General features: G+C 43.6%; 2 protein-coding genes across 12 annotated transcripts in view; both read left to right on the forward strand.

Annotated features, from left to right (window-relative positions):
• Positions 1–9,258, forward strand: part of SGK2 (serum/glucocorticoid regulated kinase 2) — a 28,024-nt gene extending 18,766 nt beyond the window's left edge. For 7 of the 10 annotated variants that reach the window (XM_053573373.1, XM_053573372.1, XM_053573377.1 and 4 more), the window contains 2 exons: positions 1,646–1,735; positions 4,157–8,996. In XM_053573373.1, coding sequence (XP_053429348.1) covers positions 1,646–1,735; positions 4,157–4,321 — 255 coding nt within the window. In that variant the 3' untranslated portion in view covers positions 4,322–8,996. The other 3 variants (XM_053573374.1, XM_053573378.1, XM_053573368.1) reach the window with 3 other exon arrangements.
• A 264-nt stretch (positions 9,259–9,522) lies between these two features.
• Positions 9,523–24,292, forward strand: part of IFT52 (intraflagellar transport 52) — a 43,188-nt gene continuing 28,418 nt past the window's right edge. Inside the window, exons 1-6 of one of the 2 annotated variants that reach the window (XM_053573366.1) lie at positions 9,523–9,697; positions 13,177–13,301; positions 14,631–14,718; positions 20,478–20,607; positions 20,882–20,957; positions 22,262–22,333. In XM_053573366.1, coding sequence (XP_053429341.1) covers positions 9,677–9,697; positions 13,177–13,301; positions 14,631–14,718; positions 20,478–20,607; positions 20,882–20,957; positions 22,262–22,333 — 512 coding nt within the window. In that variant the 5' untranslated portion in view covers positions 9,523–9,676. Of the gene's footprint in view, positions 9,698–13,176; positions 13,302–14,630; positions 14,719–20,477; positions 20,608–20,881; positions 20,958–22,261; positions 22,334–24,292 lie in introns of those variants that run through there. The other variant, XM_053573367.1, reaches the window with a different exon arrangement.

Here is a 24,292-nt window from a genome sequence, read left to right on the forward strand (position 1 = left end):
TGATGCCACAGTACTCTACCCAGGGCACAGAGTGAGACTCTGTCTCAAAAAAAAAAAAAAACAAAAAACAAAAATAAACCAAAAAACCCATAGATAGATAGATAGATTTAGAGGATACAATTGCAGCTTGTTACATGGTGTATTGCATAGTGGGGAAGTCTAGGCTTATTTTTTTTTTTTTTGAGACAGAGTCTCACTATGTCACCCTTGGTAGAGTGCTGTGGTGTCATAACTCACAGCAACCTCCAACTCTTGGGCTTAAGCGATTCTCTTGCCTCAGCCTCCCAAGTAGCTGGGACTACAGGTGCCCACCACAACGCCCTGCTATTTTTTGATTGCAGTTGTCATTGTTGTTTAGCAGGCCCAGGCCGGGTTCGAACCTGCCAATTTCAGTGTATGTGGTTGGCGCCCTACTCACTGAGCTACGGGTGCCGAGCCAAGTCTAGGCTTTTATTTATTTATTTATTTTTGGTTTTTTTTTGTAGAGACAGAGTCTCACTTTACCGCCTTCGGTAGGGTGCCATGATGTCACAGGACTCACAGCAACCTCTAGCTCTTGGGCTTCCGTGATTCTCCTGCCTCAGCCTCCAGAGCAGCTGGGACTACAGGCGCCCGCCACAACGCCCGGCTATTTTTTGGTTGCAGTTCAGCCGGGGCTGGGTTTGATCCCGCCACCCTCGGTATATGGGGCCAGTGCCCTACTCACTGAGCCACAGGCGCCGCCCTATTGATTTACTTTTATGTTTTGTAGAGACAGTGTCTTGCTGTGTTGCCCGGGCTGGTCTTCAACAACTAGTCTCAAGTGATCCTCCCAGCTTCGGCCTCCTAAAGTGCTGGGATTACAGGTGTGAAATACCATGCCAGGCCTGCTCTGGGCTTTTTGTGTAGCCAGCACCCATTCACACATTTAGTGTACCCATTTGGTAGTTTCTTCTCCCACTCTGCCCTCCAGCATCTATTATTCTATTCTCAGATCTGGCTTTTTCACCAGTTGATTAGGGGGTTCTGATCCAGGGAGTTGGGGAATCATTTTTTGAGATACACAGGTATGAGGAAGGTTCTACTATGAAGAGGAAGACATTGGTGCCGATGTTGATTTTAATTCATAAAGACAGGGTGAATCATGGCCCAGTCCAAGTCCTAAATTCCGGGTTTCTAGAAATCTGCAGATTTTCTTGGAGTTTTACTTCTCTAACCTTTCTTAGTGAGTTGATTTGGTCTATTTCTCTGGTTTGCATTCTGAAAGACTCAAGATGTACTGAATCAGAATGAGGGGAGAGGCCCCAAGCACCCCTTGGGAGCCTTCCATGCCCTCCCCTGACAGAACAGGTTTGGTGACATGCCTCCAAAGCCTAGGATGGTGCAGGAGCTCAAAAAAGGTGCTCAGTAAATAGTTGGCACACAGTAGATGCTCAGTAAATAGCTGCAGACTAAACAGATGCCGTGGGGGAGAAAGGTTTGGATTCTGGATGATGGGAGAGGCCTGGCTGCAGAATGCTTTCTTGTCCCAGCAAACCAGCCAGAACTGCCAGTTACTTTCCAGTTGACAGCCAGCTGCTGGTAGAATCGGGGCCCCTGCAGATGTGGGGGGGGGGGTGGAGTGCCTATGGGGAGGCTACATCTAACTAGCCCTTTCTTCCTGCAGCTTGAGATAAAGAATCATGTATTCTTCAGCCCCATAAACTGGGATGACTTGTACCACAAGAGGCTGATTCCACCCTTCAATCCAAATGTGGTAAGAGGTCACGGCGTTCTACCTTCTGGATTTCCATATCTGGTGGGAGCTTAATATGTGGGCCAGCTTTCTTTAGATAGATGGAAAAATTGGGGTGGGGGAGGGCCAAGAGGCTGGCTGATTTGTCCAAGGCCACACAGCAACTTAGAGGCAAAACTGGGTCTAGAACCTCTAAGTCCTGCCTGCTAGCTCAGTTCTTGGGTGACAGGCTGCTGCCCTTTATCTTTAGCACCAATAACTACAGGGCCTTTTATGGTTTTTAAAGTCCTGTGTCACGTAGGACACCCAGACAGAGCCAACCACCACAGAGATGTTTTATCTTTTTCTATTTTTAGACTTGTTCCTGATAATAAAAACAATGTGATATAGTCCTTGTAGAAAATGTTTGTATAAAGCAGAGAAATTTAAAGCAGCATCAGGGAAATGCTTATTATATCACCAACTAAGATAAAGGCATATTTCCTTCCAGTCTTTTTTTTTTTTTTTGAGAGAGAGAGTCTCACTACGTCACCCTTGGTAGAATGCGGTGGCATCACAGCTCACAGCAACCTCAAACTCTTGGGCATAAGTGATTCTCTTGCCTCAGCCTCCCAAGTAGCTGGGACTATAGGTGCCTGCCACAATGCCTGGCTATTTTCTTGTTGCAATTGTTATTTTTGTTTAGCTGGCCCGGCCAGGCTCAACCCACCAACCTCGGTGCATGTGGCTGGCACCATAACCACTGTGCTACAGGTGCCAAGCCCTTTTTATTTTGTTGTTGTTAGAGGTGGGGTCTAGCTCTGGCTCAGGCTGGTCTCGAACCCAGGCTCAAGCAATCCGCCCCCCTCAGCCTCCCAGATTGCTAGGATTATAGGCATGAGCTACTGCACATGGCCTTTCTCCCCTTGTTGTTTTTTTTTTTTAATCTTCAAAGACAGTGTTTTACAGATAAACTATGGCAACAAGGAAATTACATATGCTCATGTTTTTTTTTTTTTGGCCAGGGCTGGGTTTGAAACCACCACCTCTGGCATGTGGGGCTAGCACCCTGCTCCTTGAGCCACAGACACGGCCCTCTCCCCTTGTTTTAAAAATTTTATTTATTTAAATTACTAGGTCTTGCTCTATTGCCCCGGCTGGAGTGCAGTGATCTGATCATAGCTCACTGCAGCCTCAAACTCCTGGCCTTAAGTGATCTTCCATCTCAGCCTCCCAAGTAGCTGGGACTACGGGCACGCATTACCATGCCTGGGTTCCCTAGTTTTCTGCTAAAAACTGTTATTTCTGTATATCATATGGAACTTTATAAATATCATTTTTAGTGGCTGCATATTTCAATCTTAACATTTGTAACATATTTTACTCGACCATTTTTTTTTTTTTTGAGACAGAGTCTCACTTTGTTGTCCTCAGTAGTGCTGTGGTATCATAGCTCACAGCAACCTCAAACTCTTGGGCTCAAACTCTCTTGCCTCATCTTCCTGAGTAGCTGGGACTACAGGTGCCCTAAACAACACCCAGCTATTTTTAGAGGCAGAGTCTTGCTCTGGCTCAGGCTGGTCTCAATCCTGTAAGCTCAGTCAATCCACCCACCTTGGCTTCTGAAGTGCTAGGATTACAGGCGTGAGCCACCGTGCCCAGTCATTCAACCATGCTTCTAATGGTGAACCTTGGTTTATTACCTTTTTTTTTTCTCTCTATCATAACATGCTCTTTACGTATATGTCTTTGCCCAGAGTTCTGGTCACTTCGCTAAGATGGATTCCTGATGGGGAATTGCCAGGTCAGAGAATGTGAACATTTTTAGGTTCTTGATCCTACCTTGTGGAAGGGAAAACAATCTACTTCTTACCAGTGGAGTCTGCTAGGGAGTTCGTATCTTACTGGCCCTTTGTAGTGTGTGTTGTTACTGTTTTTTACTTTGCAAAGGAAAGTACTTTGCAAAGTACTTTACTTTGGTAAGGAAAAAACAGCATTTCATTGTTTTAATTTATAGTGCTTTGATGTGTGGTGAAGGCAGTTAGTGTTTGTTTGTTTATTTATTTGTTTAGACAGAGTCATACTTTGTTACCCTTGGTGGAGTGCCGTAGCATCATAGTTCACAGCAACCTCCAACTCTGGGCCTCAAGTGATCCTCTTGCCTCAGCCTCCCAAGTAACTGGGACTACATGCGCCTACCACAACACCCAGCTATTTTTAGAGACAGGGTCTTGCTCTTGCTCAGGCTGGTCTTGAACCCATGATCTTAGGCAATCCACCTGCCGGGATTACAAGCATGACCTACTGCGCCCGGCTGGTGGTTAGTGTTTAAACATTAATTACCAGTGGCTAATTAGAATCATCCAATTGGAGGAGAGTCCTGACTTCCCTCTCTGAGACGCTGTGATCTCTTGGCAACTGTGACTCCAGTGTTCCCTCCTCATCATTGGCTTCTGTTGACAGGAAGGACCTGCTGACCTGAAACACTTTGACCCAGAGTTCACCCAGGAAGCTGTGTCCAAGTCCATTGGCTGCACCCCTGACACTGTGGCCAGCAGCTCTGGGGCCTCAAGCGCATTTCTGGGATTTTCTTATGCGCAGGAGGATAATGACCTCTTGGATTGCTAGAAGAGAAGCACCTGTGAAACCACTGAGACCAGCTTGGTATTAGTAAGGACTTACTGTCAGCAAAATAATAATGACCTGAATGAGAAACAAGTTAATTTTTTTCCATCACATAAAAGAATAGTGTCAGGTGGTCCAAGGCTGGTATGCCATGTCATCAGACACTCAAAGGCAAGGGCTTCCAATGTTAGGGTTGCTGCATTATCACAAGATGGTTATTGGAGCTTTTATGTTCTGAGCAAGGAAAAAAGATGAAGGGGGAAGAGCAACATGACTGTTAAAAGCTTTCCCAGAAACCTCACTGATGACTCTGCTTACATCTGACTAACTACCCACGCTTGCCTAGATTGGAGGCTGCACTGTCTGGCTCATTAGCTGGACACATGATTACCCCCCCAAAAAGGGGTTTTGACAGTAAGGGAGAAAGGGAGAATGTTGGCTAGGCAACCAGCACTCTTTACCAGAAGGCCTCATAGTGTTCATATTTTGATCTCAATGTGCAGAATGACAGAGATGTAACACGCTTATAGGGTATTAGCCAACATCTCTTATTTTTCCATATCAATGGTGTCTTTGTTGTTTTGGGTTGGCTGCCTACTAACTGAACCCCTTCCTATATTTAGGGAGTCCCCTACATTATAAGCCTTCCAGAAGTGCAAGAACTACCTCCATTTAGAGTAGCTGAAAATGCCAGACACTGACTTTCCCAGCTTCCCCTGAACTAGGGCCAGGCACAGTCCCAGGGATGCACCTACGCCAGTCCTTGACTCAAGAAAGGGACTAGGAGCTCTCTTTCATGTGTTGATCGTGGAACATACCCACAAAACCGAGTTTCTGGTGTAGAAGTAGCAACAACGCAAATTGTAGCAATTAGTACAGCATCAGCAACAGCAGCAGTTTTCTCATCAGACCAGCACTGCAGTGTCTTTCTGGAAGTCTCAAGACTCACTCTCCAGCTTTCCTAATGATGTTCAGAGCTTTAGATACTTTTTCTTTGAGACGGAGTCTCACTATGTTGCTTTTCATAGAGTGCAGTGGTGTCACAGCTCACAGCAACCTCAAACTCTTGGGCTTAAGCGATTCCCTTGCCTCAGCCTCCCAAGTAGCTGGGACTACAGGCACCTACCACAACACCCAGCTATTTTTTGTTGTTGTTGTTGTTGTTGTTGTAGTTGTCGTTCTTTGGCAGGCCCAGGCTGGGTTTGAACCCGCCAGCTCCTGTGTATATATGGCTGGTGCCTTAGCCGCAGAGCTACAGGCACCAAGCCAGCTTTAGATCCTTTTAACACACTCCTTTATTGCTTCATTGGCCAAAGTCAGCTTTAGATCACCTGCCATGCTTGGCCAGTTTTTGTGCTAAACTCTTTAATGTCCGTTAACACTTTTCTTTCTTTTTTCAGTTTTTGGCCGGGGCTGGGCTTGAACCCACTACCTCTGGCATATGGGGTCAGCGCTCAACCCTTTGAGCCACAGGCGCTGCCCCCCGTTAACACTTTTCATTCAAACAACCTTAAGGTACGAATTATTACTATCCCCTTTTAACCAATGAAGAAACAGGATCAGAGAAGTTGTTCCTTGCTTGAAGGATGCATAGCTAACAAGGGCCAGCACTGGAACTTGGTGCCATATTTAGCTCTCAGGTTGAATTTTTATTTATTTTTTTTTTTGAGACAGAGTCTCACTTTGTCACTGTGGGTAAAGTGATGTGGTGTCACAGCTCACAGCAACCTCAAAACTGGTGGGCTCAAACGACCCTCTTGCCTCAGCGTCCCAAGCAGCTGGGACTACAAGAGATCACCACAACGCCCAGCTATTTTTGGTAGAGATGGGGATCTCACTCTTGTTTAGGCTGGTCTAGAACTCCTGAGCCCAAGCAATCTATCTGCCTTGGCCTCCCAGAGTGCTAGGATTACATCTGTGAGCCACTAAGCCTGGCCCCCACATTGAACTTTCATGCTGTTCTGCCCCTAACTCTGGGTGTTAGGTCCAAGCAAAATGACTGTCAAAATCTCTAATGACAACCGAGACAAGAAATGGTTGGACCAAGTGAGGTGCTGAGAAATGGGGTCTCAAAGGAGATCTATTCAGCTGGATGCTGTGCGTGGTCTGAGCCTGGCTGCCAAATGCATGTTGTGTAGCATTCCCCCTCACATTGGATGCTCAGGCCTTGGGCAGAGAAGGAGGCTGCTGTAGACTTGGCCACCAGAGCTTCCTGCCCACCCATGGAGCTCCATATGTTCAAGATTAGTCATTTCTATTTTTTTTTTTTTTTCAGTTTTGACCAGAGCTGGGCTTGATCCCACCACCCCTGTATATGGGGCCGGTGCACTACTCCTTGAGCCACAGGCACCGCCATTTTTTTGTTTTTTTGAGACAGAGTCTCACTGTGTCACCCTCGGTAGAGTGCTGTGGCCTCACAGCTGACAACAACCTCAAATTCTTGGGCTTAAGTGATTTTTGTGCCTCAGCCTCCCAAGTAGCTGGGACTACAGGCGCCCGTCACAACGCCCGGCTATTTTTGGTTGCATTTGTCATTGTTGAGCAGGCCTGAGCTGGGCTTGAACCCACCACCCTCGATGTATGTGGCCCCTGCCCTTACTCACTGAGCTACGGGTGCTGAGCCAGATTAGTCATTTCTAAAGGTAATTCTGATTGGACAGAACATGAGCATATAACACTTCATGAATTCAGGACACCCTACACTTGTGGAATGGATCATGTTTCCTTTGGTGTTTTTTTCACAAACCTGTAGTTCCTACTTGAGGGTGGCCTTATTAGCTTTTTGGTTTGGGGACAATTTATCGCCCTCGGTAGAGTGCCGTGGCATCACACAGCTCACAGCAACCTCCAACTCCTGGGCTTAAGCGATTTTCTTGCCTCCCCAGTAGCTGGGACTACAGGTGCCCGCCACAATGCCCAGCTATTTTTTTGTTGCAGTATGGCCAGGGCTGGGTTTGAACCCACCACCCCGGGTATATGGGGCCAGCACCCTACCCACTGAGCCACAGGCGCTGCCCAATGAGGAACTTTCTTAGGATCAGTGTATAAAGGTGAATTTATTGCCCTTCCTCTTAACTCAGTCTCACTCTTTCCCTTCCATTTTTGTCCACCTAGTCCCCTGCCCCAGCAATTATAGGAGAAAAATCCAAACAACCAGGGGAAAACACCAATGACACTGCCTGTTGGAGATCAAAGCTGAGTCAGGATGAACTACTGTTCAATTTTTACATGTGCTGAGAACTCTCAAAGAAACTATCTGGTTTCTATCTTAATAGCTCTTGTTAATTGACAAATGTGGAATAAGATGAGGGAGAGGTCAAAATCCCCCCTAACTTCCCAAAACAAAACCTGGAAGAGTTTAATCATTGGACACAAGATAGTACTGTCAAAAATACAAAATCAGCTATGAGTTGTAAAATTTGTAATGGTTCTACCTGTTCTAAGATTGTAAAATCATAAACATGTTCACTAGGATAAAAAATAAAAATGGAAAACTAGGCTAGTGAATTGATCAGGCTACACCTACGTTCGTTGAGATTGAGCACATTCCAAGTTTTATATGCATAATCTACAATCCTCATTATAAACCAGCAGTTAGAAATTATTAACTTCACTTTGCAGATAGGAAACATTTGCTCAGAGAGATTAAACAATTTGCCCAAGGTCACCCACTTGGTAAGGAATTCAGCACAGTCAAGAGCTGAACTTGACACAGCAGAACTTGGTAGAGGTGAATGTAGTGGCAGCGGATTCTAAAACTACTGCTCTTCCTGCAACCTCTAACAGACGTGTTCTGGGCAGATGCTTTAGCACAACAGGCAGAAAGTTCCCAAGACTTGTCCCAACCCTCAAGTGGAACAGCTTTCTCTTCAGTGGGAATGTATCACTTCCATTTTTACCCTAAAAGAGACTGTATTCACCCAATTTGGCACCAAAATACAGCATCCCCCCCACAAAGAGAATTCTCAATCACCTTCTTCTCCACTTTTTAAATTTGCAGGGACAGTATTGTGAAAAAGTAATACCAATTGTGTGTGTACTTTATTTTTTTGAGACAGTGTCTCACTTTGTCACCCCCAGTAGAGTGATGTGGCATCATAACTCACAGCAATCTTAGACTCTTGGGCTCAAGCGATCCTCTTGCCTCAGCCTCCCATGTAGCTGGGCCTACAGGCGCCAGCCTCAAGGCCTGGCTATTTTTAGAGATGGGTTCTTGCTCTAGCTCAGGCTGATCTCCAACACGTGAGCACAAGCGATCCCGCCTCCCAGAGTGCTAGGATTACAGGCATGAGCCACCGCGCCCGGCTGTGTGTGTACTTCAATATTCCAAACTCCTACTACTCTGTCCTCTTTAAAGACAAGTATAAATGTAAATCGAAACTGTCATAAGTCTCTGCATTCATTGGTTTGAGTCTTCCAGGCTCCTGCGGCGTTGTACACAAATCCACAGACCTCCAAGAAGGCACCGAGCGCTCCCCTGAGGAGCAAGTGCCCTGTGTGGCATCGCAGGCGTCCGATTTTCCATTTTCAAGACGATGGCTTTTTTGCACAAGCAGTTGCTTCCGCCAGCAATGCCCTATCCGAGCCCCTGCTTTAATGAATACTTGATCTCTGCTCAACGAAGGCTCCTTTTTGATCAGCTCGGGCCCCTCACAATTCCCTGATACAGTTTATGTTTTTACATTTTTGCAGACTGGCTGGTCAACGTCTACCTCCCTCTTAGGGAGTTCACCCCACATTCTTCGGTGCTCAGGCCTAGCACTGCGGCGCTGGGAGATGCGGGGCTAATCAAAGGGAAAGAACCATTTCCTGTCACCATTCTCACCACTAAACCTGCCCCCGCTCTCCCGGGAAGTGTTCCCTGGCCTCCTAATCCTCTTCCGCCAAGCGTTCACCACCTAAGCGTTTCTAAGAGTATGACGCCGCCCTACGTCCGGCGCCGCCGCTCTGCGCCTGCGCCTTAGGGACGAAGGGTTGGAGGGGGAGTTCGCCCCCTCCCCCGCCGGAAGCCTTCATTATTCTCCTCCCTCAGAGGGACCTTGGGACCCACCACTTTTATCAGCCTTTAATAATCATTGATATTAAGGAACAGAATTAAACAGTTTTATTTTGGGCGAAAAGCTCGTTCTTATCGTGTCTGGACCCCTCATCCAAAGAATTGGTATAATCTGGCATTAGCCACGCCCCCTCCCTCCTCTCTTGGCGTCCGCCGCGAACAGGCACCTTCCGCTCTGTCGTCATCACGTCGCCGGAGGTAGCGCCTCGTCCGGGCCACGCCTTTCCAGCGCGCCGGGCCTCTGCCGTTGCTAAGCGGCCTTGGATACCTGGCGGCAGGATGCTGGGCGGCGTCAGGTGAAGATGGTGGTCACTGCGCCTCAGGTAAGAAGGGCTCCAAGTGATGGGCCGGCCGGGGCGTTGGGGCACCCTGGGAGCTGGCGAGGGCTTCGCCACACTCATCGAAGCCGCTGGGCCAGTCTCTTGGGCTCAAGCGATCTTTTTGCCTCAACCTGTAGAAAATCCCAGGTCCACAGGGGTAAATTAGGGGCGCGGCTCTGGCTGGACCTCAGTCTTTATCACGGGTTTTTAGTTGTCCTGAGTATAGAGAGCACTGCACGAAGAATAGTAGGATCTTAGTCTCCTGTTAACTGCTGCGACCCTTTGTCGATTCCACTGCTTATCTGGGAAAACACTGATTTGACTGTTAACGTAATTGGAGAGAAATCTAGAAAATGGGTGTATAGTGCTGTCCAGATATTGCTTATTTTTATTATTTTTAAGTTCTTTCCCATCGTTAAGGAAACTCATTTCTGGGTAATTCTGACAGTAGAGGAATCCAGATCTGCTGCCCCTGTGAGCTACAATAAACTGTTAACTGGAAATGTAACTTTTTTTTTTGCCCTCCCTGTCAGAGCCATAAATGACAAAAAGAGTTCCTTTAATTTTCCTAGGAATCCATCCTCTGGCAAAAATAATTAATGGCAAAGAAGAAATAGGTAAATTCCAGTACTGTGATGGCAAAAAGTTGAAAAGATGCCCACAAAGACAATGGTTGAGTTCCTTTTGGCATAACTGTGCAGTAGCTCATACCCACTAACCTAATCATGGGAGACTTTTAGGGAACTGGAGAAAGCAGAATGCAATGTTGTATGTCCACAATGTGAAAACAAGCATGCACATGGATGGACTAGAACATAAAAAAATAGCTGTGCCAAGTTGTGAGATCATAGGGGGATTTTTTTTCAAACAGACAAAAGGATTTCCAGAGTTCGTAAAAAAGAATAAATATGTGAAAGTAGCCAGGAAAATTCTAAAAATTAGATGTAGTAAGGGGAATTAGCTCTGTAGCACCACCAGATATTGTAACATCAAGGTATAGCAATTATGAAACTGAGCAGAAACTTACAGACAGAACATAATAGAAATAGGAATAAGACCAAGATATATACAGGGGTTTATTATATAGTCAAAGTAGTACTGTATCTCAAGTCAGCCATGAAAAGTTGGATTGGTATCAGGCAGCTTTCTAGTAATTTAGAAAATGCTGAAGCCCATTTTGAGTGCCAAAATAAATTCCAAATGGGCCAAACTTTAAATTAAAAAAAATACATAGCAGAAGTACTGGAAGAAAGCATTGTTGGGTATATTTATAATCTTAGCATGACAAAAACTCCTAATGTGTCAGGTAATCCAGAAGCCAGAAAGGAAAAGATTAATACTTTTGATTCTATAAAATTTATAATGTATATGGCCTGCAACATTCAACCAAACCAAACCAAAAAAAGATACCAGAAGCCAAATCTTGAGACAGATGACCTCATGAAAATGTTTGTTCAATGATAAATTAGAAAAATATGGAACCCAAAGGAAAGGAGTACATGGACAAGAAAATCAGAAGAAATTCAAGGGGCCTATATATATAGTGAAAGTTACTTATCTCACTAATTTCAATGGGCAAATTAAAGCAATAAGCACAGTTTTTTTTGAGACAAAGTCTCACTTTATCACCCTCAATAGAGGGCCGTGGCCATCACACAGCTCACAGCAACCTCCAACTCCTGGGCTTAAGCGATTTTCTTGCCTCATCCTCCTGAGTACCTGAGAGTACCTGAGACTACGCCTAGCTTTTTGTTGCAGTTTGGCCGGGGCTGGGTTTGAACCCGCCAACCTCGGTATATGGGGCTGGCGTTCTACCCACTGAGCCACAGGCGCCGCCCAATAAGCACAGTTTTTAAAAATATTTTATTGGCAAAGATGAGAAAGATTGGAAATAGATAGGATTGTGTGGAAACAGAAATGTATTAGTGTTAGTAATAGTATAAATTAGTACAAATTTTTGGAGGGCAATTTGGAAATGATTTACTCAGCCATTCAAAAGGTAGGAATTTATTCTACAAATATGCAAAGTGCAGAAAAACATCAAGTTTAACAGTGATGTTTTTAGTATTTTACTACCAAAACTGAAATAAAATATTAATCACTATATGAGTGGTTAAATTAGTTATGGTACATGCAAAAAATGAAATAATGTGCAGCTGTTTAAAAGAATGACGTAGGGCGGTGCCTGTGGCTCAGTGAGTAGGGCGCCGGCCCCATATGCCGAGAGTGGCGGGTTCAAACCCAGCCCCAGCCAAACTGCAACAAAAAAATAGCCAGGCGTTGTGGCGGGCGCCTGTAGTCCCAGCTGCTCAGGAGGCTGAGGCAAGAGAATCGCTGAAGCCCAAGAGCTAGAGGTTGCTGTGAGCCGTGTGACGCCACGGCACTCTACCCGAGGGCGGTACAGTGAGACTCTGTCTCTACAAAAAACAAAACAAAACAAAATAAAAGAATGACATAGAGCCATATGTACGAATGTGGAAAGATGTCAAATATACAAGGTTAGGTGAAAAAAAAGTGTCTTGTAGAATAGTGCATATAATAAGATCCTATTTCATGAGACAAAACTGTAGGTTAGGCTCAGTGCCTGTGGCTCAAGTGGCTAAGGCGCCAGCCACATATACCTGAGCTGGGGGGTTTGAATCCAGCCCCGGCCCACCAAACAACAATGACGGCTGCAACCAAAAAATAGTCGGGCGTTGTGGCGGGCGCCTGTAGGCCCAGCTACTTGGGAGGTAGAGGCAGGAGAATTGCTTGAGCCCAGGAGTTGGAGGTTGCTGTGAGCTGTGATGCCAAGGCATTCTACCCAGGGCAACAGCTTGAGGCTCTATCTCAAAAAACAAAACCAAACCAAAAAACTTAAGTTAATGTATATAAAAAGAATCTTGAAGACTGTACTACACTCTTAGAAATAGCAGTAAGGAATCAGATTGGAAACATGGTCTCAGGGCACAAGAGTAGAGTGTTTGTGGAGCAGGGCCTTGGGTGGGCAGGGTTTGGCCTTGGGTTTATGCAGCTATGATTTTTTTTTTTTTTTTGAGAAAGAATCTAAGTATGTCACCCTCGGTAGAGTGCTTGGCATCACAGCTTGTAGCAACCTCAAACTCTTGGGCTTAAGTAATTCTCTTGCCTCAGCCTTCCAAGTAGCTGGGACTACGCACCAGCCACAACACCCGGATATTTTTTTTGTTGTTGTTGGTGATGGTAGTGTCAGTGTTTTTAGCATGCCCAGGCCAAGTTTGATCCCACTAGCTCCCGTACATGTGGCCAGTGCCCTAATGACTGAGCTACGAGTGCTGAGCCATGCATTTATGATTTTGCCTTTTACTCTCAACCTTTGAGAATTGAGGGGTTTTCATAGATAGGTTGCAGGATAGGTATACCCTTTTTTGATACATTAGAAGTGGAAGGCAACTATTTAACCCTTTTGGGGTTTTTATTTTGAACTATTTATTGTTTTTCTTATCTCATCTTCCTTCCATAAGGTAACCATGGAGAAAGAACTCCGGAGCACCATTCTATTTAATGCATACAAAAAGGAGCTATTTACTACCAACAATGGGTATAAATCCATGCAGAAGAAACTTCGGAGTAACTGGAAAATTCAGAGGTGAGTGTGATCATTTGTATTATTTTCCCTCTAAGTGATAACAATAGCCTGTTGGTAAAACCAAAAAATCTTTATTATATAACATAGATTGTTTAGGTGGGAGGAACTCAATTTAAGGATCGTTCAGGCGATGCCCATAACTCAGTGGGTAGGGTGCCAGCCACATACACCGAGGCTGGCGGGTTAGAGCCTGGGCCAGCTAAAATAACAATGACAACTGCTGCAACAACAAAAATAGTCAAGCTTTGTGGCAGGCACGGTAGTCCCAGCTGTTTGGGAGGCTGAGACAAGAGAATCACTTAAGCGTAAGAGTTTGAGGTAGCATTGAGTTGTGATGCCAAGGCACTCTACCCAGAGTGACAGCTTGAGACTATGTCTCAAAAAAAAAATAAATACCCTCAATGAATCCCCAACAATAAAAAAAAACAAAAAAAAAACAAAACTTGTCTCTATAATTTGAGTGTTTCCTTAGTGTTATGAAAAAAAAATAAATAAATAAATAAATAAATTAAATAAAATATTGTTCAGAATTAAATAAATTATTATTAAAGCATCGCTTTTAAAGTAAGCAGTCAGCATATTATTAGGTTATCCTCCAAAGTACAAACCAAAAAATTACTATGATTATACACAAATAATTTTAGAGGCTTTCTCTGTATTTTAACTTGGGTCAGTACTTTAGGAAAATGAAAATTAAATGACACTATCTGTCTTCATGTATATATGCATGCATTTTTATTTATTTATTTTATTTATTTATTTTTGAGACAGAGTGTCACTTTGTCACCCTTGGTAGAGTACCTTGGCGTCATAGCTCACAGCAACCTCAAACTCTGGGGCTCAGGTGATTTCTCTTGCTTCAGCCTTCCTAGTAGCTGGGACTACAGGTACCTGCCACAGCACCTGACTATTTTTTTTGTGTAGCAGGCCCGGGCAGGGTTTGAACCTACCAGCCCTGGAGCATGTGGCTGGCACCCTAACCAATGACCTACAGGCTGACCACCCAGCCTGTATTTTTTTTTAAATGAGTGAGGTATACATGCTGATGGTAGAGCTGATTGAATTAGTAATAGAGGACCTTTTTATGATTTACGCTAGTTTAATTTGAATACCTTGGCTTACTGGAAGTATTAGAACACAGGCTGAATGACTCTGTGGTGTAGGCCCGTAGAGGGGATTCTCACTTTGGGAGAGTTGGGGGACCAGGTACCTCTAAGTCGCTTTATCTGTTGGCCATTGTGGCCTCTGGTTTAGTAGAGAGGCTAAAATAATTCATAAATTGGTTTGAATTATGGATCTAACAGCTGCTTTTAAAATCATATTTTCTAGCTTAAAAGATGAAATCACATCTGAGAAGCTAATTGGGGCAAAACTGTGGATTACAGCTGGACCAAGGGAAAAATTTACTGCAGCTGAGGTAAGTAAATGTCCATAAAGAAGAAATACAGGTTGGGTGCGGTGGCTCATGCGTGTAATCCTAACACTTTGGGAGGCTGAGATTGGTGGATTGTTTGGGCTCAGGAGTTTAAGACCAGCCTGAGAAAAAGCTAGACCCTGTCTCAACTAAAAATAGAAAAATCAGCTGGGCATAGTGGTGGGTGTCTATAATCCCACCTACTCCTCAGAGGGCTGAAACAAGAGGATGGCTTGAACCCAGGATTTTGAGGTTGCTGTGAGCAGTGATGCCACGTCATTCTACCCAGGGCAAGAGAAAGAGACTCTGTCTCAAAAGAAAAATAAAAAGAAGAAATATGGTGAGATGGTTAGGAGCTTGGGCTCTGAAATCCTGAATTTAGATCCCCTTTCACCACTTAACTGTGTTGCCTTAACATAGTCATTTCTCTCTCTTCATCTTGGAGGTGTGATGCTTAATCGATAATCCATGTAAAATGCCAGACAAATATTGTGGGCTAATTCAATATTAGCCATAATTCTTCGCCATATTTTTTCTTTTTTTGTTTTACAACAGAAAAGTATTTCTATTGTCCTTTTTTTTTTTTCAATTTGATTTCAAGGCAACCTTCCCACCTGGGAAGGGCCCAAAGAGAGACATAACTGTTTGGTCAGGTTCATTGAGAGAAAGAGTAGGGATCACTACTGGGAATGTAGAGGTGACCAGCTACCTCTACCCACTGAGAACCTGAGGGAACATTTGCACACAAGTCAGTACCTTGCAAGGGAATAGTTTATTACTTGTTGGGTTTTCATTCCACTTCTTCCCTCCACCTAGGGAAGCCAAATAGAAAGGTGACTAGGTCTTTGCCAAAGAGCAGACAGCCTCAGGAAAACAGGGACATGTAGAGAAAGGGTCAGAGCCCAGTGCCTGGGTGTTTTCCTAAGCGGAGATGGGCACCAGGCCAAGCCTTACTTCAGGCTCCTAGGTTTGGAAGGTTATGGCTTCCAAAAGACAGAAATCTTTCTTTCTTTCTTTTTCTTTTTTTCTGTAGAGATAGAGTCTCACTTTATCACCCTCGATAGAGTGCTGTGGTGTCACACAGCTCACAGCAACCTCCAACTCCTGGGCTTAGGCAATTCTCTTGCCTCAGCCTCCAGAGTAGCTGGAACTACAGGTGCCCGCCACAATGGCCAGCTATTTTTTTGTTGCAGTTTGGCCTGGGCCAGGTTTGAACCCACCAACCTCGGTATATGGGGCTGGTGCCCTACCCACTGAGCCACAGGCACTGCCCTTTGAAAGAATTTTTTTTTTCTTTCTTTTTGTTTTTGAGATAGAGCCTCAAGCTATCGCCCTGGGTAGAGTGCTGTGGCATCACAGCTCACAGCAACCTCCAACTCCTGGGCTTAAGCGATTCTCTTACCTCAACCTTCTTAGTAGCTGGGACTACAGGTGCCCACCGCAACACCCGGCTATTTTTTGGTTGTAGTTGTCATTGTTTGGCAGGCCTGGGCCGGATTTGAACCCGCCAGTTCTGGTGTATGTGGCTGGCGCCTTAGCTTCTTGAGCTACAGGCGCCACCCAAGACAACAAATCTTCTAAGAAGCAGGTTTAGTTCTTTTGGTACTTTAGCCTAATAAAATGTCTTTTCATCAGACCAGTCACTGGCAGCATGCCTTCTCTTTAGAGTTGGAGTGAGGTTAGGTGGGAAGGATAAGAAGGAAAGCCGTTAGCTTTTTTCTTTTTCTTTTTTTTGAGACAGTCTTATGTTGCCCTCGGTAGAGTGCCGTGGCATCACACCTCACAGCAACCTCAAACTCTGGGCCTTAAGTGATTTTCTTGCCTCAGCCTCCCAAGTAGCTGGGACTACAGGTACCTGCCACAACACCTGGCTATTTTTTTGTTGTTGCAGTTGTCATTGTTTAGCAGGCCCAGGCTGGATTCGAACCTGCCAACTCTGGTATTTGTGGCTGGAGCCCTAGCCTTTGAGCTGCAGGTGCTGAGCCACCATTAGCTTTATTTATTTATTTTTTTTTCTAGAGACAGAGTCTCACTTTGTCACCCTTGGTAGAGTGCTGTGGCATCACAGCTCACAGCAACCTCTAGCTTCTTGGGCTAGGGCGATTCTCTTGCCTCAGCCTCCTGAGTTGCTGGGTCTACAGGTACCCACTACAGTGCCTGGCTATTTTTATTGCAGTTGCCACTGCTGTTTTAGCTGGCCAGGGCTGGGTTGGAACCCATCACCCTTGATATATGGGGCCGGCATCCTACCCACTGAGCCACAGGTGCTGCCCCATTAGCTTTTTTCTAAGAACCAATATTACCTTGTTCTTTTATTCTTCTAGTGGGATCATCCTTGTAAGATCACTGCCTTCCTTATCATTGTTGCTGGCCTTCTAGTATTAGTAAAGGGGTCATTTTACTCCTCAAAACCTGTGTGATACCTTTTTTATACTGTCCTCTAGAAATTTCTGTAACAGGACAGATGTCATATATCTGGTATTAGATGCTAGTATCAGGTAGAAAATACTTTGACTCATTATACTGGCTTGGTGGGAGATTCAGTTAATACCAGGTTACCATGTGGCTGAGACCAGTATTTTCCAACCCTTTCAGGCCAGCATCCGCCTGTATTGCAAATGCCACCTTTATCATCCTGAACTTATTTATTTATTTATTTATATTTTTTTGAGACAGTGTCTTACTATGTCGCCATGGGTAGAGTGCCGTGGTGTCACAGCTCACAGCAACCTCTAACTCTTGGGCTTAAATGATTCTCTTGCCTCAGCCTCCCAAGTAGCTGGGACTGCAGGCGCCTGCCACAACGCCCAGCTATTTTTTTTGTTGCAGTTGTCATTGTTGTTTAGCAGGCTCAGGCCTGGTTCTAACCTGCTTGGTGTATGTGGCTGATGCCCTAGTCACTGAGCTACCGGCGCTGAGCCTATCATCTTGAACAAAAATGCATAGATAATATAACCTACTACCATTTTAAGAAATAAGTCAATATAATGTCCTAACTATAAAGAAATTGAAGGAAGATGGTTTTTTTTTGGCCAGGGCTAGGTTTGAACCCACCACCTCCGGCATATGGGACCGGTGCCCTACTCCTTGAGCCACAGGCGCCGCCCAGGAAGATGATTTTTTTTTTTTTTTTAGAGACAGAGTCTCACTTTATCGCCCTCAGTAGAGTGCTGTGGCATCACACAGCTCAGCAACCTCCAGTTCCTGGGCTTTTGCAGTTCTCTTGCCTCAGCCTCCCAAGTAGCTGGGACTACAGGTGCCCACCACAATGCCCAGCTATTTTTTTTGTTGGAATTTGGCCGGGGTCGAGCTTGAATCCGCCACCCTCGGTATATGGGGCCGTGCCCTACCCACTGAGCCACAGGCGCTGCCCAGAAGATGATTTTTAAAAGAATATATGTATTTGAAATTATAAGTGTTTAGGCATATATGCACTAGAAGAATATGTATATTTCAGTTTGTTAATGCTTGGGCCTACATACACTTCTTTATGTTTGACATTTTGAAATAAAGGTTGATAAATATATAAAACCAACAGTCTACAAATTGAGGCTGGTGCAGGTATGTTGTGTTGGCAATTCAAACCATGAACCATGCTAATGGCAATGTGGGTTTCCAAAATACTGACTAACTCTTGGTAAAGTCTAAAAAAAAAAAAACCTGAGTATAATTCTTGCCTTAATTTTCCTCGATTTACATGGTAGTACATACCTGGGAATTCAGTACCTATTACACCATGCAAGAAATACTTTGTATGGTATTCATGTATAAATTGGAGTTAGATTATAGGCCAAGTTTTGTTTTTCTTTTTTAAACCTACATAACTATCTGAGAAGACATTCAAATGTTGTGGGACACTTGTTCACCATGTGGAACTGGCCTGAACATTGTGTATCCTTTAGTAGCTCTCCCTATCCACACACTAAAATATTCTTAAACATTAATATTATGACAATCAAAAACACCTGCTAGGTGGCTTATATGCCTCCACTGAGAGCCACTGGGCTGGATCATCCAGTGTCAATAATGTTATAAAATATCCCACATTTGGGCAGCGCCTATGGCTCAAAGGAGTAGTGCACCGGCCCCATATGCCAGAGGTGGAGGGTTCAAACCCAGCCCTGGCCAGAAACTGAAAAAAAAACAAAAAACAAAAAAACCCAAAAGCCCCACATTTGGTGCCATACTGTAAAACTTACCAGTGTAAATGCATTCCTGTTAGGAAATCAGTTTGTAAAATTTAAGTCTGCAAAATTAATCTTTAATCCTATTTTTGCTGTAAAGAAATAAGAAACCGGGTGGCACCTGTGGCTCAGTTGGTAAGGCGCTGGCCCCATATACCGAGGGTGGCGGGTTCAAACCCGGCCCCGGCCAAACTGCAACCAAAAAATAGCTGGGCGTTGTGGCGGGCGCCTGTAGTCCCAGCTACTCGGGAGGCTGAGGCAAGAGAATTGCTTAAGCCCAGGAGTTGGAGGTTGCTGTGAGCTGTATGAGGCCACGGCATTCTACCGAGGGCCATAAAGTGAGACTCTGTCTCTACAAAAAAAAAAAAAAGAAAGAAAAAAAAAAGAAATAAGAAATCTCTAATACAGTGATTTTATTTTCTTTCTTTTTTTTTTTTTTGAGATAGTCTCTGTATGTTACCCTCCGTAGAGTGCTGTGGCGTCACAGCTCACAGCAACCTCAAACTCTTGGGCTTAAGTGATTCTCTTGCCTCAGTCTCCTGAGTAGCTGAGTAGCGCCTGCCACAGCACCTGGCTATTTTTAGAGATGAGGTCTCACTTAGGTTCAGGCTGGTCTCCAACCTGTGAGCTCAAGCAACCCACCATCCTTGGCCTCCCAGAGTGTTAGGATAATAGGTGTGAGCCACCGTAGCCGACCTTAATACAGTGATTTTCAACCAATGTGCTGTGAGAGGATCTTAGGTGTGCCATGAAAAATTTTAAAGATCATTAATTAAAAATTTTTCAAAACATATATTTGGGTGGTGACTATGGCTCAGTGAGTAGGGCGCCGGCCCCGTATACCAAGGGTGGCAGGTTTGAACCTGGCCCTGGCCAAACTGCAACAAAAAAATAGCCGGGTGTTGTGGTGGGTGCCTGTAGGCAAGAGAATCGCCTAAGCCCTGCTGGAAGGTTGCTGTGAGACTATTGTCTCTAAAAAAAAAAAAATAATAATAATAATTAAAAAAATTTTCAAAAGAAGTTCAAAGCACAGGAAGCATACTCTCTATTTTACTCTTCTTTTTTTTTTTTATCAACACAATTTAAGTGTGCTGGGAAGCTTAACTATAGGTTCATGTATGCTGTGCGATCATAAAGATTGAGAAACACTGGTCTAGAGGATTGATGGTTCTCAACCAGGAGTGTTTCTGCTTCTTCCTGCGGAGACGTTTAGCAATGTCTGCAGATGTTTCTGGTTGTCAAGGGAGGGTAGGTGCAACTGGCATCTAGTGGGTAGAGACCAAAGGGCTGCTGCTGAATAGAGTGAGCTTCCTTTAGCTGAATTTTATAACTTGTTTTGCCATCCAGATAGTCAACTTGGTAATTATCAGTTTATTTTGAATATTTTGGAGCTTTATGCTCAAAGATAAGCTTGGAGATCCTACATAGAGAATAAATTTTACCTTATATACATTTTTTCTTAAACACCTTATAGATGTGAAATATCTATTTTTCAGCTACTTAAGGTCTTACTCATATTATTTTGAACAAAAGGGGTATTTTGAATATATTCGTAGATTGTTTTTTTCCTTTGTGTAGTTTGAAGTCCTGAAGAAGTACCTTGAAAGTGGTGGCGATATCCTTGTGATGCTAGGAGAAGGTGGAGAATCCAGATTTGATACCAATATCAACTTTTTGCTAGAAGAATATGGAATCATGGTTAATAATGGTAATTGTTATTATTATTTTAAGTGGAGGTAGTAACATTATTCTTCATATCATAGCCCTGTAGGCCCAGTGGTAAAATGGAAAAAGCCCTGGGCTGAGGGTACATGGTTCAGGATTCTGGTCTCACCAGTAGGCTGAGTGTTCTGGGCCTACACTTACTCATATAAAATGAAAGGGATTGGAGCAGAGTTCCAGGGTCCTTTCAAGTAAAATTTGTGTGAGTCTATAATACCAAACTTACTCTAACCTAAAATATACCTTCTTCTCTTTTAAAGATGCTGTTGTTAGAAATGTATATTACAAGTATTTCCATCCTAAAGAAGCTCTAGTTTCCAATGGAGTCTTGAACAGGTAAGCATGTCAAAAAGCAGAAGTATTTTTACAAATGACTCATCTCTGTGCAACTTCTGTCATCTCTTCTCACACATTCTTTTCACTGCCCCTTTTCCTTTCTTGCCTTTTTGTTTTGTTTTAGTACTACTTCTCATTCATCAAATTACATTATTTCATCTTTTGAAACATTACTTAACATATTTTTAGTTGCAAGTGACAGTAAGCCCTATTCAGGTGGGATTAAACAATAGGAAGACTTTATTGATTGATGTACTTAAGCCCAGAAATAGGGTGGGTTTGGGGTATGAATTGACTAAAAGATTCATGTCATCAGGGCTCAAGTTCCATTTCCCTTCAGTTTTCTTGGCTCTGCTCTCCCGTATGTATAGGCTGAATAGTTTTAACAATTCCTAAATTCGTATGTGTATGTCACACCATCTGGGGTAAGATAGCATACCTTGGTCCCAGCATTCCCAGCAAGAGAAGTCCTGAGATTTACTCTTTCTTTTTTGTTTTGTTTTGTTTTAGTGGTTTTTGGGTTTTCTTCTTCTTTTTTTGGTTTATTACCCAGGATAGAGTGCAGTGGCATCATCATAGCTCACTGCAACCTCTAACCCTGGGATCAAGTAATCCTCTTGCCTCGGCCTCCTGAGTAGGTGGGACTATAGGCACATGATGCCACACCTGGCTAATTTTTCCATATTTTGTAGAGACAGCTATTGCTCTTGCTGGGGCTAGTCTCTAACTCCTGCCCTCAAGCGATCCTCCCACCTTGCATGGGATTATAGGCATGAGGAGATTTGTTCTTTTTTGAGCTGCCCTACAGCACAGTGCCCATCCCAAACTGGCCTGATAGCACAGGTTGTTTCCTAGAGCCTGGAATGGTGTGAGCGTTCTCTGATTTGGATCCTAAAAATAAATCAAGGCTTTTGGGGAAGTAGGAAATGAATGCGTTATGTATCCACATCAGATGTCTCCGTGAGCTTTTTCCATGTTCAAAATTATTCATTACACACTTGAACTTCCTATGTGGCAGGCATCCTGCTGGCTCTAAGGATATAGAATCTATAATACAAGCCTAGCATATAGACCCTTTCCTCAGAACTCAAGAAAGAGGAGAACTGATTATAATATTTTAATGTTAACTCTTCTAAGCATATCAAAAAAGGTGAGGTGTACTTTTATTAATATTTAACTAAAAATTGTATGCCGAAATCTATAAAATTCTTGCATCTGTAATATTTCAAATTAACTATATTAGTGAGTGCAGTGTGAAATTCTCAATTTTTTTTATTTACTAGATTTTAATTTTTTTCTTTAAGGGAAATTAGCCGAGCTGCAGGAAAAGCTGTGCCTGGAATCATTGATGAAGAAAGCAGTGGCAACAATGCCCAGTGAGTGTGGGGTTTTTTTTTTTCTGCATACTTGATATTTTTATTTATTTATTTATTTGTTTATTTATTTATTTCTTATTGTTTGGGATTCATTGGGGGTACAAAGAATTAGGTTACACTGATGGCATTTGTTAGATACAATCCCTCTTATACTTCCTTGTGTCCCGCCCCCAAGAGAGTGAGTGTGTTTTCTGAGGCCACCTGAGGAGGATGTGTTTATCATTTTAAAGAGTTTTCTTTTTCAAAATGAAAGAAGTTTTTGTTTTTTGATTACAAAAGTAATTCTCACCAAAAAAAAAAAAAAAATTTGTACAGTTTAAAAGGAAGAAAGTAGAGGTTCTGCACTATAAGTCTGTGCCTCTCCCCTGAAGATAATCAATCATAACATATAGTAAGATTTCTAGATTTTTTTTTTTATTTATGAAGTCATAGGTAAGTACTTCTTTTTGAATGACTGGATTAAATTAGTTATATCTTAATTTATCTACCTAGCTCCTTATTATTAGACATTTTAGTTAGTTGACTATGTTTTGTTTTAATAGTACCACCTGATGTTTACCAAGCATTTACTATGTGACAGGCACGTATTACCTTATTTAATCCTTAAACAACAATTTTGGAAGGTTAGAGATGAAATACCCAGAGGTAATTGCCCCAGTTCACGAGACTGCTTAGATTCGGTCATTGGCAGTCTCCTTCAGAGTGTGTATTCTTAGCGTCTACTCTATGTTTTTGTGTACTTGTGCTAATATTTTAGTTTCTTAGCATTGGAATTTCTGATACATTTGCCAAATGTAATACATTGCCAGATAGCTCTTCAGGGAGCTTGTAGCTAGTATAGTCCCTATAAATACATCCCTTTTTCCTCTCTTGCTGGCATGGAGTATCCTAGTTAAAATGATACTTCTTTTTTAAAATTTACATTTCTTTGATTATTAATACTTGGGATGTTCTTTAATGTCTAGGGGCTTGGCTGGGCACAGTGGCTCATGCCTGTAATCCTAGCACTGGGAGGCCGAGGTGGGTGGATTGCTTAAGGTCACAAGTTTGAAATCAGCCTGAGCAAAAGCGAGACCCCATCTCTACTAAAAATAGAAAAACTGAGGCAAGAGGATCACTTGAGCCCAAGAGTTGAAGTTTGCTGTGAGTTGTGATGCCATGGCATTCTACCTAGGGCAACAGCTTGAGACTCTTGTCTCACAAAAAAAGTCTGTGGGCTGTTTGTATTTCTGTTAGTTTTCTGTTCACTGCTTTTTAATCGTTTTTCTATGAATGGTTTGTCTTCTCTTATTCATTTATAGGAAATGTGTTGCAGATACACATTTGTGTATATTTGTGTGTTACAAACATTTTTTCCAGCTTCCTTTTTTACTTTGGGGTTATTTCACCACATACAGGGTGACTTTTTTTTTTTTGTAGAGACAGAGTCTCACTTTATGGCCCTCAGTAGAGTACCGTGGCCTCACACAGCTCACAGCAACCTCCAACTCCTGGGCTTAAGCGATTCTCTTGCCTCAGCCTCCCGAGTAGCTGGGACTACAGGCGCCCGCCACAACGCCCGGCTACTTTTTGGTTGCAGTTTGGCCGGGGCCGTGTTTGAACCCGCCACCCTCAGTATATGGGGCCGGCGCCTTACCGACTGAGCCACAGGCGCCGCCCACAAGGTGACATTTTTATATAGTTAAAGCATGTTACAAAATTCTAGTAATTAGGCTCAGCGCCTGTAGCTCAGTGGTTAGGGCGCCCGCCACATATACTGGGACTGGCCGGTTTGAACTTGTCACGGGCTTGCTAAACAACAATGATGACTACAACAAAAAAATAGCCGGGTAGTGTCGTGGGCACCTGTAGCCCCAGGTACTTGAGAGGCTGAGGCAAGAGAATTGCTTAAGCCCAAGAGTTTGAGGTTGCTGTGAGCTGTGGCACCACACTATTCTACTAAGGCGGCATAGTGAGACT

This window comes from Nycticebus coucang, chromosome 21 (assembly GCF_027406575.1).
Source record: "Nycticebus coucang isolate mNycCou1 chromosome 21, mNycCou1.pri, whole genome shotgun sequence".
Lineage (NCBI taxonomy): Eukaryota > Metazoa > Chordata > Mammalia > Primates > Lorisidae > Nycticebus > Nycticebus coucang.